Source organism: Anser anser, assembly GCF_964211835.1.
Source record: "Anser anser genome assembly, chromosome: 6".
In the NCBI taxonomy this organism is placed as follows: Eukaryota; Metazoa; Chordata; class Aves; order Anseriformes; family Anatidae; genus Anser; species Anser anser.
The window spans coordinates 21,231,185-21,246,831 of NC_139726.1; the positions used below are offsets into that span (position 1 = coordinate 21,231,185).

A 15,647-nucleotide genomic window follows, 5' to 3' on the forward strand; every position below is an offset into this window, starting at 1 on the left:
TAGGGACAGCCCGGGGTTGTGCTGAGCCGCTCTCAATTGTCTTTCAGGTCATCCGCGCTTTTTCAATCAGCTCTCCACAGGACTGGACATCATTGGCTTGGCTGGGGAGTGGTTGACATCGACTGCTAACACAAACATGTAAGCAGTGTCTTGCCAGCTTCTGTGCCTCGTGCTGTGGTTAAAGGGGTTGTCATCTGTCACGGTAGACGTGCATCATGATAGATGTGTAGTTATCAGCTTTAAATGCTGACTGCTGTATCTTCAATAAAAGTGTCACCCATGACAGTAATACAGACCAAATAGTTACATGAAGCTGAACAGTTTCATATTTCTGATAAATACAATGCAAATATCCCAGAGCGTGTGGTGAGTAAAATAAGCTGATTCTAATATAATATTAACATTCTGATTCTAATAGAGAGGTTTTATCTTCTCTTGGACTAGTCTTTATCTTTTCCATACTTTTTTTTTAAAAGATTTGTCTTTAAACTGAGTAATTCTGCATTTAATAACAGTAGAATACAACATAAGCACAACTCTTGCATTTTCTCCTGTTGACTTCAGAGGTAAGACTTGGGCCGCCACCTTTTCCTGTGCATGTGCTGGTAAAGAAGTTGCTTCTGGGTGACTTCAAAAGGGTTAAAAATGTAACACTGGAAATTAGTTTGATAGTAATGAAGGAATTACCCACTCTAAGATTTGTTAAAGTCGTGTATAAATAAAGTGCTAAAAAGTAAAAATTTACTTCTACAACCTATCAGTGAGAAAACTTCCTATTTTATTTTTTTTACGTCAAAAGGAATGAAACCTTCAAAAAAGTAAGTGCAAGGTGTTGCTCTGATTTTTTTTCAACAGTGTCATTTGTGAAGAAAACTTTCTGATGGTTTTTATTTCTGTATTGATTTGTATATGTTCCAAAATGTGCTGGGACTCTAAATATTTGGCAGGTAACTGCCTTCTGTTTTAGCCCTGTATTGGATGTGTTTTAACTGTAAAGCTACCTCTAGTCTGGGTAGTTTGTTGCTAATTGGCAGAACACAGGAAATGTATCTGCAGAACTGAAAATGAACAGTTTTCCCTGGTCCATCCATGAATAAATGGTTCATTAAGTATAGCTGATCACTAGCAGCTCTGTGTAGATTAGGAGCTGTGCCTGTTTTGTGACATTAGCAGTAAAGAAAATTGCATAAGGTGCTCCAGCCAAAACCAACCCGCTCTTTACAATTATCATCTTTCCAATTAGTTTTGTTTGCTAAAAATTGCTGTAAGAGATTCAGATCTAAGAGCTGACTAGAGGAAAAAAAAACCACAACAAACAAACAGTAGCAACATACATTTTAATTGTAAAACTGCTAGTACAGGGTGGTTTTTTTTCATTCCTAGGACCATAAATAAAAGCTAAAACAATTCTGATGACATTTCTAAAATAAAACCTTGATTAAATGTTTTTGTCACATAGGAACAACATACTTTAAAGTGTCACTTTTTTGCAGACCTCATTTTCTTTGACTGACTTAGTTATTCTAGCTTAGCTATCTTTCGTAATCAATGAAATTGCACAAGGATAACAAGGCAAATCAGAATTCAGCTCTGTGGCAGACTTTGATAATCTTATGAAATGTTACCATCATTATTAAAAACATCATGCTTAGTTCTGTAAGAGTAACTCTTTTATGAGGTTCCTTTTGTCTTATTTTCGTTTTAAAAGTATGTTTTTAAATAGCTAGTTCTGTAAAGCTAGTTTCTGATCCATTTGTACTTTAAACATGAAGCTATCTTGAAAACACTTTTCTGCATGTGTTAAAATTGAATCTGTTTGTTTGATGTTTATCAAATGGAAAATGGTTTGCTGAAAAGAGAGCAACATACCAAGGTCAACATGATTTGCTTTAAAGTAACACAGTAATTGCAAGTATAGTTGAAGCAAGATGTTTGTAAAATACAATTTAAAGAACTGACAAGGTTATTAACAATAGCCATACTGATTCTTCAAGCTCTGGGGAACATATCACTTGTTCTGAGTGGTGTTCCAGCATGGAAGAGCAGGTTCTGACCTTTATCTGGAAACCGTTCTAACCTATTTCAGTTACACAACCGTGTAACGTGACAGTAACACTGGATTGTGGTAGGGTATGTCTTCAATTTGCCGTTTTTCTTTTCCCCCTATAAACACTACTTAAATTTTTAGTGTACAGTTAGAAGAATACATATTTTCTTTCTCAAATGGATTTTGAAAAAACATCTGTATTTTCTAAAAAAAGTTATATTCTCGTTAGGAAGCGTTCCTTAAATGTCACTGTGAAGATGCTATATTAAATTAAACATAATAAGCTTCCCACATTGACTTGGAAATAATGTATCAACATGCTATTCATAGCTCAGTCACTGAACATAAGGCTTTCTGGGTGGAATTTCAGGAGCTGCTATTACTCACTCAGCTCTAGGGATCTGTAGTATGGGGAGCCCGCTCACCACACGGCAGCCACCTGAGGTTAGAGAGCAATAATGCTGTCTGGAAGTTCGCTTTATGCCACCTGTTAGTCGAGATGAGAGAACTATGTTGATAGTATTGGGTTTATGCGTTTGTGCATAAATATGCATATTTATGAAAAAGTAACATAAAATAATCTAAAATGCTTTATATTTGTGCTCAGAATGCTTTTTTTAAATATTGGGAAATGAGAACAGGGAGAGAATGGTTTGTCCTAATAAAAATGCTTCTGCCTTTAGGTGAGGGCAGAATTAAGCCAGCGCTACGCACTACCAAGCTAAAACCATTATTTTATTCTGTTAGAGAAGACCTGAGACTCATGACTGTTTTAGTTAATTCATAGAAATGCCTGTACAGGTTGTAACTGTATGAAAAAAATCTAGTCAGTATTTTTTTTTTCAGGAGAATGGTTCTAAAGTAGGACAGTTCCTTATGAGCCAAACACATTTTCTGCATTTTAGCAAAATTTTCAAAATCATTGAAGTTTAAAACAAGTTGGACTGACCTTGAGCAAGTTATTATTTTCAAAATCTTAGCCATCTTCTCGTATAACTGCTGTGGTCTTGTCATTTATAATCATCCACAGTTGGTTTTTGACTTCTTTGTAAGCCTTTGGAGACTCAGAAAATAATTACATAATAAAATAAATAAATTCTATTTTACTTGCTTCTCAGTATAATTTAAATCTCCCGTGTGATCATTTAGTATTTTGAATACAAAAAAAAAAAAAAAGCTTAATATTTTATGCTTTCTGTACAAGCCATTAAGTCTTCCAGGAAGTATGTAGGGATCAGTGTGCAAGATCTCAAAATAAAAATAAAAATGCATTTAAACTGCTGGAAGAAAATCACATTGACTTAAGTATGTCCTGTATTAGGCTACACTAGTTTATACACTGCTGAGCTCTTTTTGGCTTCAGTTGGACATTCAGCCTAAATAAAGGTTGGAATATGTCTTAGACTTGCAGTATGTAAAAAAAAACACAAACCAAAATGAGCTGTCATGCTTTTGCTACTGAGGAGATTGCAGACACCAACTAGTTTGTTAATTTTGTGTTTCTGTAATTATTGGCAGCACCCAAATTCCAGATCCGCGTTCAGCTATTTCTGACAGTTCTGATGATGATCAAAGCAAAATAAGCAGTATTTTTGCTTCTCAAAATAGCAATGATAATAATTAGAAAAAAAATATGAAAGTTAGTATTTTAAACTCAGCAGTGTATATATAAATAAAAGACAAGCTTTCAGGCATAGCATGTCTCCTCAAGGTTTGCCATACTTATTATCAGTGTCATTTGAGTATTAAAGAAACAACGTACATATTCGTAAAATTGTACAAGTGGAAGGCATAAATGATCAGTCAGATCCAGTGTTAGGGTGTCGTATTCTTAAAGATTCTGTTAAAAATCACAGATTAATTGTTTAGTTCCTTTCTGCTTCTGCCTGCACCTGCCCCCCCCAACTCTTCTTTTTTTTTGGTATACACAGCAAGCAGTTTATTTACAGCAGTAGCAATTTATCCAAAAAATGGTTGTATGGCTGTCACTTTCCATCCACAGAGCTGTCTGTGACATCATGGCATACCAGACTATGCAGTGTGTTTTGCCCTCATTAAATGGGTACAACAGTTGACTGCTGTCTTGTTTTTTTTGTAATTGTTAATTAGAAAATCATCATTTTTAATTACTCTTGACAGTTATTGATCACATGGTATTGTAGAAATAAGTTGTCCTTGGAGATCATCAACGGAATAAATCCACATAATTAATTGTATTTAGACTTTGAAGCCCTAGCTCAATACTTCTAATTATGGCTGTGGTTAGCTCAGTGAAGTTCACAGTTTTCATAAGGAATTGGCACTTTGGGAGACAAATGTGTGACAGCACAGCAGTCCCCAGCACACTGATGATAAACATTAGGTCTCATGTTGGTTATAATAGAAAAGTTATTGATACTGCAGGTCTTTATTGACCAATATTTCACATATTGTCTTCCTGAGGATTTTTGCTTGTGTAAAGTTTGCTATATCAGATGCTTCAGATTCCTAAATTTTTTTTCTATGAATTGAGTATTTTCACGTTTCTAGTTTTCAATTTAGACTGGGAATTGATTGTGTGTTTTGGAATCTATATTTAATTTTGTTTATTTTGTTTGCTTTATCCATGTAGGTTTACATATGAAATTGCCCCTGTTTTTGTTCTCATGGAACAAATAACTCTTCGAAAGATGAGAGAGATTATTGGATGGTCGAATAAAGATGGTGACGGAATATTCTCACCTGGTGGGTTTTTCTCTTTTGTTTTTGTTGATTTGACTAAAGCTTCAAATATTCAAATAAACAGAAGCCGTGTCTGAATGTCCACATTCTGCTTGAAATATCTTCAAGACAAAATGACATGTCAGTTTTAGAAGTATGAATTTCCCACCTCAAGTACATGCTTTGTTCAAACATCCCACAAAAAAAGTTGAAAAAAATGATTTTTTATCTTTGGGTATGTCTGTCTATGATGGCTGACATTTTTAAAGCTTAATTATGAGCTCTGGCACATAATTAGGCATTTAGACACCCCTTCTCATGTCATTTCTGGAGGTGCTGACCTGCAGAACCACAACTTCTTCTGACCAGTTGTTCTTGAGAGTCTTAAGAAAAAGGACTGTATGTTACTTTCTGGGGCATAATTTTCCCAGAAATCCAACTGGATTCTCAAAAGTATCATTCTGAAGACCAAGCCAAAGCATCTTCCCATGAAGGCAGTATAAAAGCCATTAACAGTGTCAGAAAAGACTGGGAAACCATGTGGAAGCAGGGGCACCCAGCAGAACTCCAGATTTCTGGATTTGTTGTTCAAGGGAAGCCACCCTGTTTCAGAGGATGAAGGGCAAATTCCAGCTCCTTTTAGAATAGCCTACGTAAAATCCAGGAATGCACTCTTGCTTGGTCTCTAGTCCCACCTGCAAGAAAAATACAGATTTTGCCCAGTGTTCTAGTTGATTAAGAAATAGTATAGGAAGAAATTTCCCTAAAGTTTATGGGTAAGATTCTTCTTACTAAATCTTATCTGCATTGTTCAACTGAGCTAGTTGTCCTGAGCTCGTTTTAGAAGAAAAGAAAGGGAAATTGATATTTTCTTTCAATTCACATTCTTCAAAAATAAGTATCGAAATATTCTAGCTGAGTCACAGTCTGCAAAGTGACTCTTTCCTTTAACTGACTAGAAAGGAAGCTTAGGATAACTACCTGAGCTGTAGAAACCTACCTGTTAGCATCTAGTTCTATATCTTCAATGAGACAGGATAAATCTATCCAGTATGTGACATTTCTTCAGACACAAAGAATTCAATAACTTCCTGTTTTTCATGCTAACAAGAAGCTGTCATGCAAAAGCAATGAAATGAAAACTGACCTTTTTAGGAATGTGTTTCAAAATATTAGCAATTGAAAGAGATGATAGATTATCAGTATGGCTTTATAGAGCATCTGTCCCTATGCTGTTTAGACAGATGACTACATATTTTGGAGATTTGGTTTTTCATAGTTCACTGTCACTTTCACTGATAATACAAGTGAGTCTTGTATGTCTTTGGTCTAATACGATTTTTTTTCTCATTATCACTGTTTTAGTCTTCATTCATTTATTTGTTCATTCACAGGAGGAGCTATTTCCAATATGTACAGCATAATGGCTGCACGCTACAAATATTTCCCTGAAGTCAAAACCAAAGGCATGGCCGCAGTCCCTAAACTGGTTCTCTTTACCTCAGAACATGTGAGCTCAATACTCTGTTAACTTACTGATGTATATTGTGAAGACATTTCATTATTAAATAACTACTCCATTAAATGTGCATGGTTTCCTTCAGAGTCACTACTCAATAAAGAAAGCTGGAGCTGCACTTGGATTTGGAACAGACAACGTGATCTTGATAAAATGCAATGAAAGGTAGGATGGATGCTAATGTTTTGATATATTAAATGTGTTCATCTGTTAAATTCCTTTTATTGTACTTAAGGACTGGTTCAATACAGTGTGTCAAGTTGCTAATAGCCTGTTGAGAAAATCCTATTAAATTATTTCAACTGTAGCTAGTATTTCTCTATGCACTCTTTAATTTTCTTTGTCTTTCTGTTTCTACAATAATTACAGAGGCAAAATAATACCAGCTGATTTGGAAGCAAAAATTTTGGAAGCGAAACAAAAGGTTTGCGTTTTAAAAAAAATAGTGCTTAAATATTTAGCTTAGTAAAATGTGTTACCTCTTCCTTTGAAGGCTGAGGATTAACATTAAACAAACACATTATAATAATATAAATGTTATAATAACATTTTTCATCTGTTTAATTATACACTTCTGTATTGCTTAGGGAATTATCTTGCCATGGTTTCCATTTACTATTAAAAGTCTCTCGCTCTCTCGATCACACTTTTGACCCACATCTGTATTTTATGAATTTTTAAAATAATTTTCTGTGTGGAAATAATATGGAAAAATACTAAAACACGAAACTGAAACTACTTTTATCCAAACTTTAAAGTTTAGTTAAAAACATCAAAAATTCTGTTAGACGTTAGTCCTAAAAATTCCCTTAGATTCCATGTGTGAAGCTGCAGGGTCAGTGACTATACCTAGTAAGTTTAATTTTTTGAAGCATTTATTATTATTATTTCTTGAATCAGCACAACGAAAAATCCATTAATTTTATATAAAAACACCAAAGTTAGAGGTATCAAGATTTTTCTTGATTTTTTATTTTCTTTATACTTGGAATTGCAGTTCACATTTATTTAACCTAACTCAAAATTGTCTCATTTTGATCTTATAGTTCTACATTTAATACTTTTGTTTCAGATGGCTTTGTTCTGCTCTATTCTGTTTGTCAGTAGATAAAGATTAAAGGAATAACTTCAAGCTTTCAAATCACAATTTACACATTTAATTATTTTTCCTTTATATTTCTATAAAAGTCTCAGCTGTAGTTGACTATTGCTAGTGTGCTACTTTAAATCTCCTCACCAGAAAGAATTAGAGAAAATAATATTCTCTACCTTCTGAGTAGTTAATTTTGTGGACTTGAAGTGCAATAAAAACAGTTTGTTCCTACTTCGCAGTCAGTTTTTCAGTTTCTGTTGGTGCTTGTGTGTGCTTTTCATGTGGGAAGAAAAACATTTTCAGACAGGAAAGTGGGGTAGCAATATTTCTAAAATGGTTTTCATGTTTTTTGTTTGTTTTTGTTTATCTGAAAGAGGCTGGATTTTATCGTTAATACTGTTATTTTTATTGTAGGGATACATTCCTCTCTTTGTAAATGCAACCGCAGGCACAACAGTATACGGAGCCTTTGATCCAATACAGGAGATTGCAGATATATGTGAAAAATATAACCTCTGGCTCCATGTAGATGTAAGTACCTTACTCACATGCTGTTATTAAGGCAATAGAGGATTTTAGTTTACACATTTTGTCTTGAATTAAAATATTTATTATTATATCCTGAGTAAATTAAAATATGTTAGGCTTTTCAAAACAACAACTCTTCTCTTTTTATTCCTGTCTCTTCCAGGCTGCTTGGGGAGGTGGACTCTTAATGTCCCGAAAGCATCGTCATAAATTGAATGGAATAGAAAGGTACTTCATGCTCCTTATTAGTAATCTTGTTATTTAAGTAATTTTGTAAGGTACATGACACTTCACAAATTCATGAAAAGACTCAGACTCAGGAGTCCCATATATAGTCTTTGGCATAGATGTTTCCACATCCAGTGATGATAAGACTGTAGTTTGTAGAAGATGCTGTATTCGTAGTACCATGGGCATGTTTATCTCTAGACTTTCCCTGAAACTACTCTATCATAAAAGGCTTCCCATCTGAATAATAATCAGAACAGTAACGAAGAACCAGAAACATAAGGTCTTTCCCATCACTGCAGGTATCAACTTCCAGGGAATCAAAAAAGGATTCGAAACAAACTCTACCCATGTACTCTCAAATTAGCACAAAATTCCTTCCTTGAGCCAGCTGTGCTGCATGTGGGCACTGTATAAAGGTATAAAATAAGAGCACTGAACAAAGTTCTTCATTAGATAGACTTTCCCAGTGGTGGTCATTTCATACTGTAGGTAAGATTAAGTACAGGATAAAAAACGATGTATGGAAAGACTGGTAGGAAAAGCACATGGACCCTTCTGGCACAAAGTGGGATGTTGTAGTAAGGGAACTCCAAAACAGCAGAACAGTATAAGCCTCTGCCCAGTGCAATTTGCCAGTCACTCATGTTATGGCAACATGTCTAATATGAACTTAGTATTATAAAACAATTTCCTTAAGCTACACTGGTTTAGTCGAAGTAGTTTGGCACACCTCTTCTGATGTGAGGTAAACCCAAAGGTGCTAACTCAGGCAGTCAGCTTAGTTAATTAGCAAATATTGAAAACAGCAGGCCACGAAGCATGATATTATTTCTTTTCTATCAGCTTGTACTATCTTCAAACGTGGGGTGGGGCTCACATGTACCATGTAATTGACTGTCACAGGCCCCAGCTGGGGTCTGTTGCTCACACTCAGGCAGACTTGGACTGCCCAGAGACATGGACATAGGAGGACTGGCATGCTGCAATGGGTACATAGCTTGGATTGTTTGCAGGAGGATAGCCTCTGGCTGTCTGGCTGTGCAGAATAGAGAATGATGTTTTCATGTTAAAATAAACCAAATGCTTCTTTTGAATGCTACTTGAAATTGCCTTTGTTTGGAACCCTGAAAATTAAATGAATGTGCAAATCTGAAACCATAGCACTCTCAGAAGGAAACAAGCTGTTATATAAAGTTCCTGTTTCTTGACTACTCCATCTGAACTGTTATTGAAGTTTTTAAAAAGATACTTGACTCCTAGGTCCGATCTCTAAAGAGACACCAGCTGAGCTATTAACCCACTGGTCTGCACTGCCTAAGAAGACTTAGAGGGAGGGTGAGCTCCCCAGGTGCAGCCCAGGCTGCCCTGTTCTTTTGGCCAAGGTGTGCTACTATCTAACCTAGCGCAGATGAAAATTGGAATTGTATCTGGGGTATTTGTGGAATCAGTTGTCCTCAGACTTGGGTGAAGGAGTTGTGTTGAAGAGGAAATGTGGAACAGAGGAACTGTGGTTTCGTCTGTGTCCTCTGTGAGACAGGGATGGGAGAGGAGGAAATCTCTTTGAACTTTCTTTAAACCAGATTGTGGTAACATCTGTATAGTCTGTGAAATGTCATTATATGGTTTCCTCTTCTGGAACATGCAGTGAATCAAGAGGACGTTTGGTAATTAATAACTTGGGGTGTAGAGGTCGGTGGACATACAATGGTGATACATTTATTTTAGCATCATCGTTAAACTGTCTAGGACGATATATTAAAATACAGAGCATCTTATCTGTTTGACAAGTAAATTAGGTTATCTTATGCATCCACTTGTGCTTACACATAAGGAGTTTTAACCTTTACGTGCAGAATGATAGGATTGTAAAGTTTTATAGCCTTTTAACAGTCCATAGACTTGACAAGGTAGTATAGAAAAGGCCTCTTATGGCTCTACCTGGAGCAGCAGATAAGCATTAGAAGTATATTTTGCTTTGCTTTAAACCTTTCCAGCAGCTGTTCGGCAAAGAACTGTATTTTCCCAGTGCTTCATATTATTTCCTTAATTCTTTGCTTCATCCCCTTGTTAGTACCTTGAATCAAAAATAACCTGTCAGACCATTTCTGGTAGGTTTGTTAGTGCTATTTCTAGAATTGGACATGTCTGGGGATGAAGTTATTATTTCAGCTAATCAGCATAGTCTGACATTAATTATCTGGTATTAATAATAATAGAAACTAAGCAGAAGTTTGATATTAAAGAGTTAATGTGCATAAAATTCCTTTACTGGATGATACAGCTGGGAAAGGAGACATCTGAGATAGTAATGATCTCCTTAATGAAATAAGCTGGTCAAAATCTCCATACATTTCCAGCTAAAAGCAGAAAACTAAAGTGACTACTCAAGGTTGAGTTTCTGTTTTCCAGACCTAGCTGAATGTATTTTTTATTTGTTTGTTTGTTTTGTTTGTAGAGCCAATTCAGTCACTTGGAATCCACACAAGATGATGGGAGTATTGTTGCAATGTTCCGCCATTCTGGTCCGGGAGAAGGTCTGCTTTATATTTAGTGATTATGCAGTTTAAAAAAAAACTGTAACTATCAAACCCTACTTCTCAAAAGAATAGGGCAAAATCCATTTAATTTCAAAACTTCTTTTGGAAGGGATAATCATGTGGATTTATATTGTGTTTAGGAAATTTTTGTTTGTTTTTCTTTTTGTCAAAGCTGTTGACAATATGGGTCAGATACTCAGCTGTTGGATCTTTGCATATTTTAAGAACAACACAACAGCCATGCTGGTCCATTTCATCTGAGCATCTGCCCCTTTGTTCCCATGATATACTGAACATACAGCCTTGGTTTTAGTAATTGGTCACTGTCTGAACTGCTTACTTGAAAAGCAAGTGTTTTACCTTCCACGGCAATTTAAAAGTTTCTCAATTTTGTCAAAAGCAAGCCATCCTGCTTTATTTATTTTTAAAAACACATAATCCATATGTGTAAATACATACTATGTATTTTTAGGGCTTCCTTCTAGATTCTCTGTTGCCATCAATGCAAGACTTGTCTTATTTCTCTTGTTATAAGTATTTTCTTTAGGTAATAAAAAAAAAAGTCATGCCATCTGTGGATAGGACTACTTTTTTATATATTTTTTTGCTATTTTCTAACATGTCGTTTGCTACTAGAAGATGTTTGTTGAGGAAGTGGTGCCAGTCTGTAGAGCAGAGATGTAGGTATTGTAGGGTTCAGTCCTAGATCAGCCATTTGTTTTCCAGGTGACCCATCTCTAAACTGAACACTTCCCATGAAGTGTTATACTTGCCTTTATAAAGCACTTTGAGATCTATTGGAGGGAAGCACTAGCCATTATTTAGTGGCATGCATGCTTATCATGCAAATTGTTGCAGGATTTTGGCAAAATTATTCTCTGTGAAGGAATTTTGATGCGTGTTTTTGTGTTCATCAGCTACAACTGTGGTCTTTGACATTCTTAAAAAGACCACTAATATGTTCTAAAGAAGATGCAGACCGCTTTAGAAATGTTGCATATATAAACTCTGTAACATACAGGAATTTTCTCCTTTGTGTTTCCTTCAGAGATCCTTACTTGTAGCCCGTAGATCTCTATTGGTCTGTAGATCATCATTTTAAAGGCTGTAATGCACTCCTTCTCATTGTTTGATTATTTTAAAATATTTCTAAGCAAAAAACATCCAGTTTAGATCATCTGTGTTTATAGTTATCACTAATGCTAAGTATCATTAAGCTGGAAAATATATGAAGTTGGAGCCTTTGATTTTTTTTCTATATTTTCTGTAGCTATATGCAACACTGAGAAACCACAACTTAATTCTAGTGTATAATTTAATACATCTAATGTTTAAGTCTTAAAAACACAGCTTTACAATGTGAAGTGGACCAAATTAGTATTGGAAATTAAGAATCCAAATGCATGTGAGGACGTTTTTTCAGTTGTGGATGTCTGGGTGTGTAAAACCATATGACTCCTCAGGAACTGCTAAGGGAACCACCCTAGGTTATAAAATTGCATCTGTGGCTCAGGTTTACAAAAGAAGGTCAGTATTTCATTATTTGGTCCTTTAAAGAACAATTCTTCTGTACATATTCGATATACAGTCTGTGTATTATTAATGCATACAGATTCAAACTTACGCCATATGTTTCATATATGTACATGCTTTTCATTACAGGGTATACTTCAAGGCTGCAATCAGATGTGTGCAGGATATCTCTTCCAGCAAGACAAACAGTATGATGTATCCTATGACACAGGAGATAAGGCAATACAGTGTGGTCGACATGTGGACATTTTCAAATTCTGGTTGATGTGGAAGGCAAAGGTAAATAATAAAATTAGAGTTCAAATATCAGAAATTATTTATTTAATTTATAAGATTCATGTAATGGAAGGCTTTTTTAACACTTCCATAATCACAATTTCTAAACACACAGGTATCTGAGAATTGAGTAAAAAAAGAACCATTCAACTTGTAGGACAACATTAGCCATCAATAAATTTGGCTGGAAATAATAAGAAAGTTTTAAGTCACTTGATCAGTGTAGTTCAGAAATAGTCCTGTAGCATAATAATGATAATTTTGATTTTCTTTTACTTCTTCATTCATATAAAGAAGTATAAGAAAAAAAGTGTTGTTTTTTTTCCTATTTTATTTATTATCAATGCTCATCTACTTTTTCTGGGATTATGATATTTCAAAAAATCAGATACTACAGAAGACCAGTAGGTAGACAATGACTTTAAGCAAACAGGCTTTTGTCTTCTGACTTTTTAAAATGCAAAGTTCTAGCAAACAGTTTAGATGAATAAATTACTTCCCAGATCTTACCCTTTCAGTTGAGTTTATGTTCCATGTTCATGGTCTTTCAACAAGAACTGGGATGCCAAGACACAGTATTTTTATATTTGAAAACTGAAAAAAATACTCTATTAAAAATATCAGAAGTCTTTGTTTTTATCATCATAAATTTTCTTAAAAACAAAACAAAAGGAAATAGTGATTACAATTAGGACATATTTAGCCGCTTCTGTAGTGATTGATTAACTTTACTTTTAAATTACAAGAGATAATTCTGCTAAATGATTCATCTGAAGCCATTTAAGATTGAAGCCTGTCTGCAAAGTTGATTACATCAGGGGATGAAATATTACTATATGATTAATACTTACTTTGTTTTTAAAACAGGGTACGGTAGGATTTGAAAATCAGATCAACAAATGCCTGGAACTGGCAGAATATCTCTATACTAAAATCAAAAATAGAGAAGAATTTGAAATGGTTTTTGAAGGAGAGGTAAGTTTTCTTTCATTTAGCCTATGTGTAGGAGCCAAATCCATATGGAATTCTGAAAACAGTCTTCACACCTCTCATAGTTCAACCCAGTTACGCAGAACTGCGCTTATCTTCCAAAGAATTACATGACTATTGACATCTTGGAAGATTTTTTGGCCAATTACATGTGGGTTTATATCATAGATGTCAGCTTTATCTCCTCTCTCTCTCCTCTCCAGAGGTCTTTTGAGTTTAGGGCATGAAGGCTACCTTATACCAATCTGTTCGTTCTGAGATTCCAGGTGCTGCCATGTATATAACTGCAAATCTGGTTTTGCTGTGTTCTGTGTAAACTCCTGGTATTGTATAAACTCCTGGTTCATAGAATAGCATATCCATTATCTCTTCATTTACTACGAAAAGGAAAATGGGGTTGACCTTGTAGGGAATTTGAAAAGCAGTTCCCCTTAAAACTGCATGAAGGTAGAAGACATAGACACTTAGCACTGTAAAATGTTGCAAATGGGATGATGTATAGGGAATCTAAGATAGTAGATGCAAAAAGCAGTACTGTATTTATTTTTTGGCATCCAAGTCTATGCTATAATATGCTAGCCCATAGAGTGTCTGATTGATCTGTATTATTTTGTTTATTGATGTATGTGTTTGGTTATTCTTTTTGCAGCCAGAGCATACAAACGTATGTTTTTGGTATATTCCACCAAGTCTCAGGGGCATGCCAGACTGCGATGAGAGACGAGAAAAGTTACACCGGGTGAGACTTACGTTTAATGCAAAAATATACTCTGCTATTTCAACCCAAAGTATTCTGTTAATTCAAAATAATACATTCATGTCTTGACACGTGTTCCAGATTCTGGGACATCAGTTTTCTAATTGCTTGTTACGACCTTGATATTTATTCACCTTTGTCTCCTATTGGGGCTGAAGTCACATTTTCCCTATAGAACAACTCAGTTATTCATTGTTTTCTGTTACTTCTGTGGTCCATAAAGCATATAACAGTTTTTAAAAAGTAGCTAGGCACAAAAAAGGTCCCCATCCAGTTTGAACCTGTTTGAACACCGTATCAGCAAGAGAAATGAAAGGGTAGTTATTTGAAACGGACAGGTAAAGGACATGGAAACCTGTAAGTCTTTTCTCAAGTTTTTATTTTGTTTTTAAATGTGCTTGATTAGTAATGGGTGATTTTGTAATATTTAACTAATTACTGCATTTCAGTGAAAATGAATACCTTCTGAAAGACTATGGGATTTTTTTTTTTAAGAAATGACAGAGGGAAATGAAGGCATGGAAGAGGCACCACCAGAAGAATTTCTCTGTTACTTAGGACTTGAGGGAAGTGAAAGACATTGATTTTGTAATAGCATTTTCATCAGATAGAAGTGGAATGAAATAAATTAAGCAGACAAAAGAATGATTTTATAGTTGTAAAAATGAATTGCATTTTTTTTATGTGTGGAAAGGAAGAAGAATGGGCCAAATTGGGAGGTTTTGTAGATACTGTTTTGTCTGCAACACGCTGGGAAAGAGGACGGGAGAGAACAAAAATTCCTGGATCAACCCAGTGATATGTTAGATAAAGAAATTGCCAAAAGTGAGAGAAAAATGGAAGATAGATAAGATTGGGAATAAGGATGAAATGTTTGACTTGACCATGTTAAATGTTAAAGAACGTTATAAAGCATCCTACAAAATAGTTGAGAACCAGAAATCTGACCTTGGCTGGCAGACAGTAGGGCAGGAGACAGAACTGAACAGCAAAACTGCCCTACTCAATCCCAAATATTAAGACTGTTGGAACAGTATTCCTTATAAATTAAAGCGAGGAAGTCAGACTGAGGTAAATGTGCAGTACTGCAAGAATACTGGAAGGTTTCCATGGCTTATGCTAGCAGAAAATATTCTTTATGACAGAGATCTTGTTGAAAAATTTCCACCATCCCCCTTATTGCCCTGCTAGCAAATTGGCCCTGAGAACAAATATATTTTCATGGGAAGTATCCAGGACCCTCAAAAAGCTGGTTCCGGAGTATTTTGGGGGGGGTGGAAGGGGGTTGCGGAATAAAATTCCTTGTGACAAAATCATCCATACCTCTTTTTTTCCAAACACTGTAGCAGAACTGTGCACTTCCGGTACCTGTCATTCAAATATTCATTGTTCAGGCTATAAGAATAGAAATTAATTAATCAGCATATAGAAATGAT

The 15,647-nt window shown here is 35.2% G+C and overlaps 1 protein-coding gene across 2 annotated transcripts in view; it reads left to right on the forward strand.

Annotated features, from left to right (window-relative positions):
- GAD1 (glutamate decarboxylase 1) overlaps nucleotides 1-15,647 on the forward strand; it is a 53,062-nt gene that overhangs the window by 9,108 nt on the left and 28,307 nt on the right. For both annotated transcript variants that reach the window (XM_083842468.1, XM_083842469.1), the window contains exons 6-16: nucleotides 48-138; nucleotides 4,659-4,771; nucleotides 6,142-6,257; nucleotides 6,352-6,431; nucleotides 6,636-6,690; nucleotides 7,774-7,890; nucleotides 8,051-8,115; nucleotides 10,574-10,652; nucleotides 12,318-12,467; nucleotides 13,332-13,439; nucleotides 14,104-14,193. In XM_083842468.1, coding sequence (XP_083698594.1) covers nucleotides 48-138; nucleotides 4,659-4,771; nucleotides 6,142-6,257; nucleotides 6,352-6,431; nucleotides 6,636-6,690; nucleotides 7,774-7,890; nucleotides 8,051-8,115; nucleotides 10,574-10,652; nucleotides 12,318-12,467; nucleotides 13,332-13,439; nucleotides 14,104-14,193 — 1,064 coding nt within the window. The remainder of the gene's footprint in view (nucleotides 1-47; nucleotides 139-4,658; nucleotides 4,772-6,141; nucleotides 6,258-6,351; nucleotides 6,432-6,635; nucleotides 6,691-7,773; nucleotides 7,891-8,050; nucleotides 8,116-10,573; nucleotides 10,653-12,317; nucleotides 12,468-13,331; nucleotides 13,440-14,103; nucleotides 14,194-15,647) is intronic.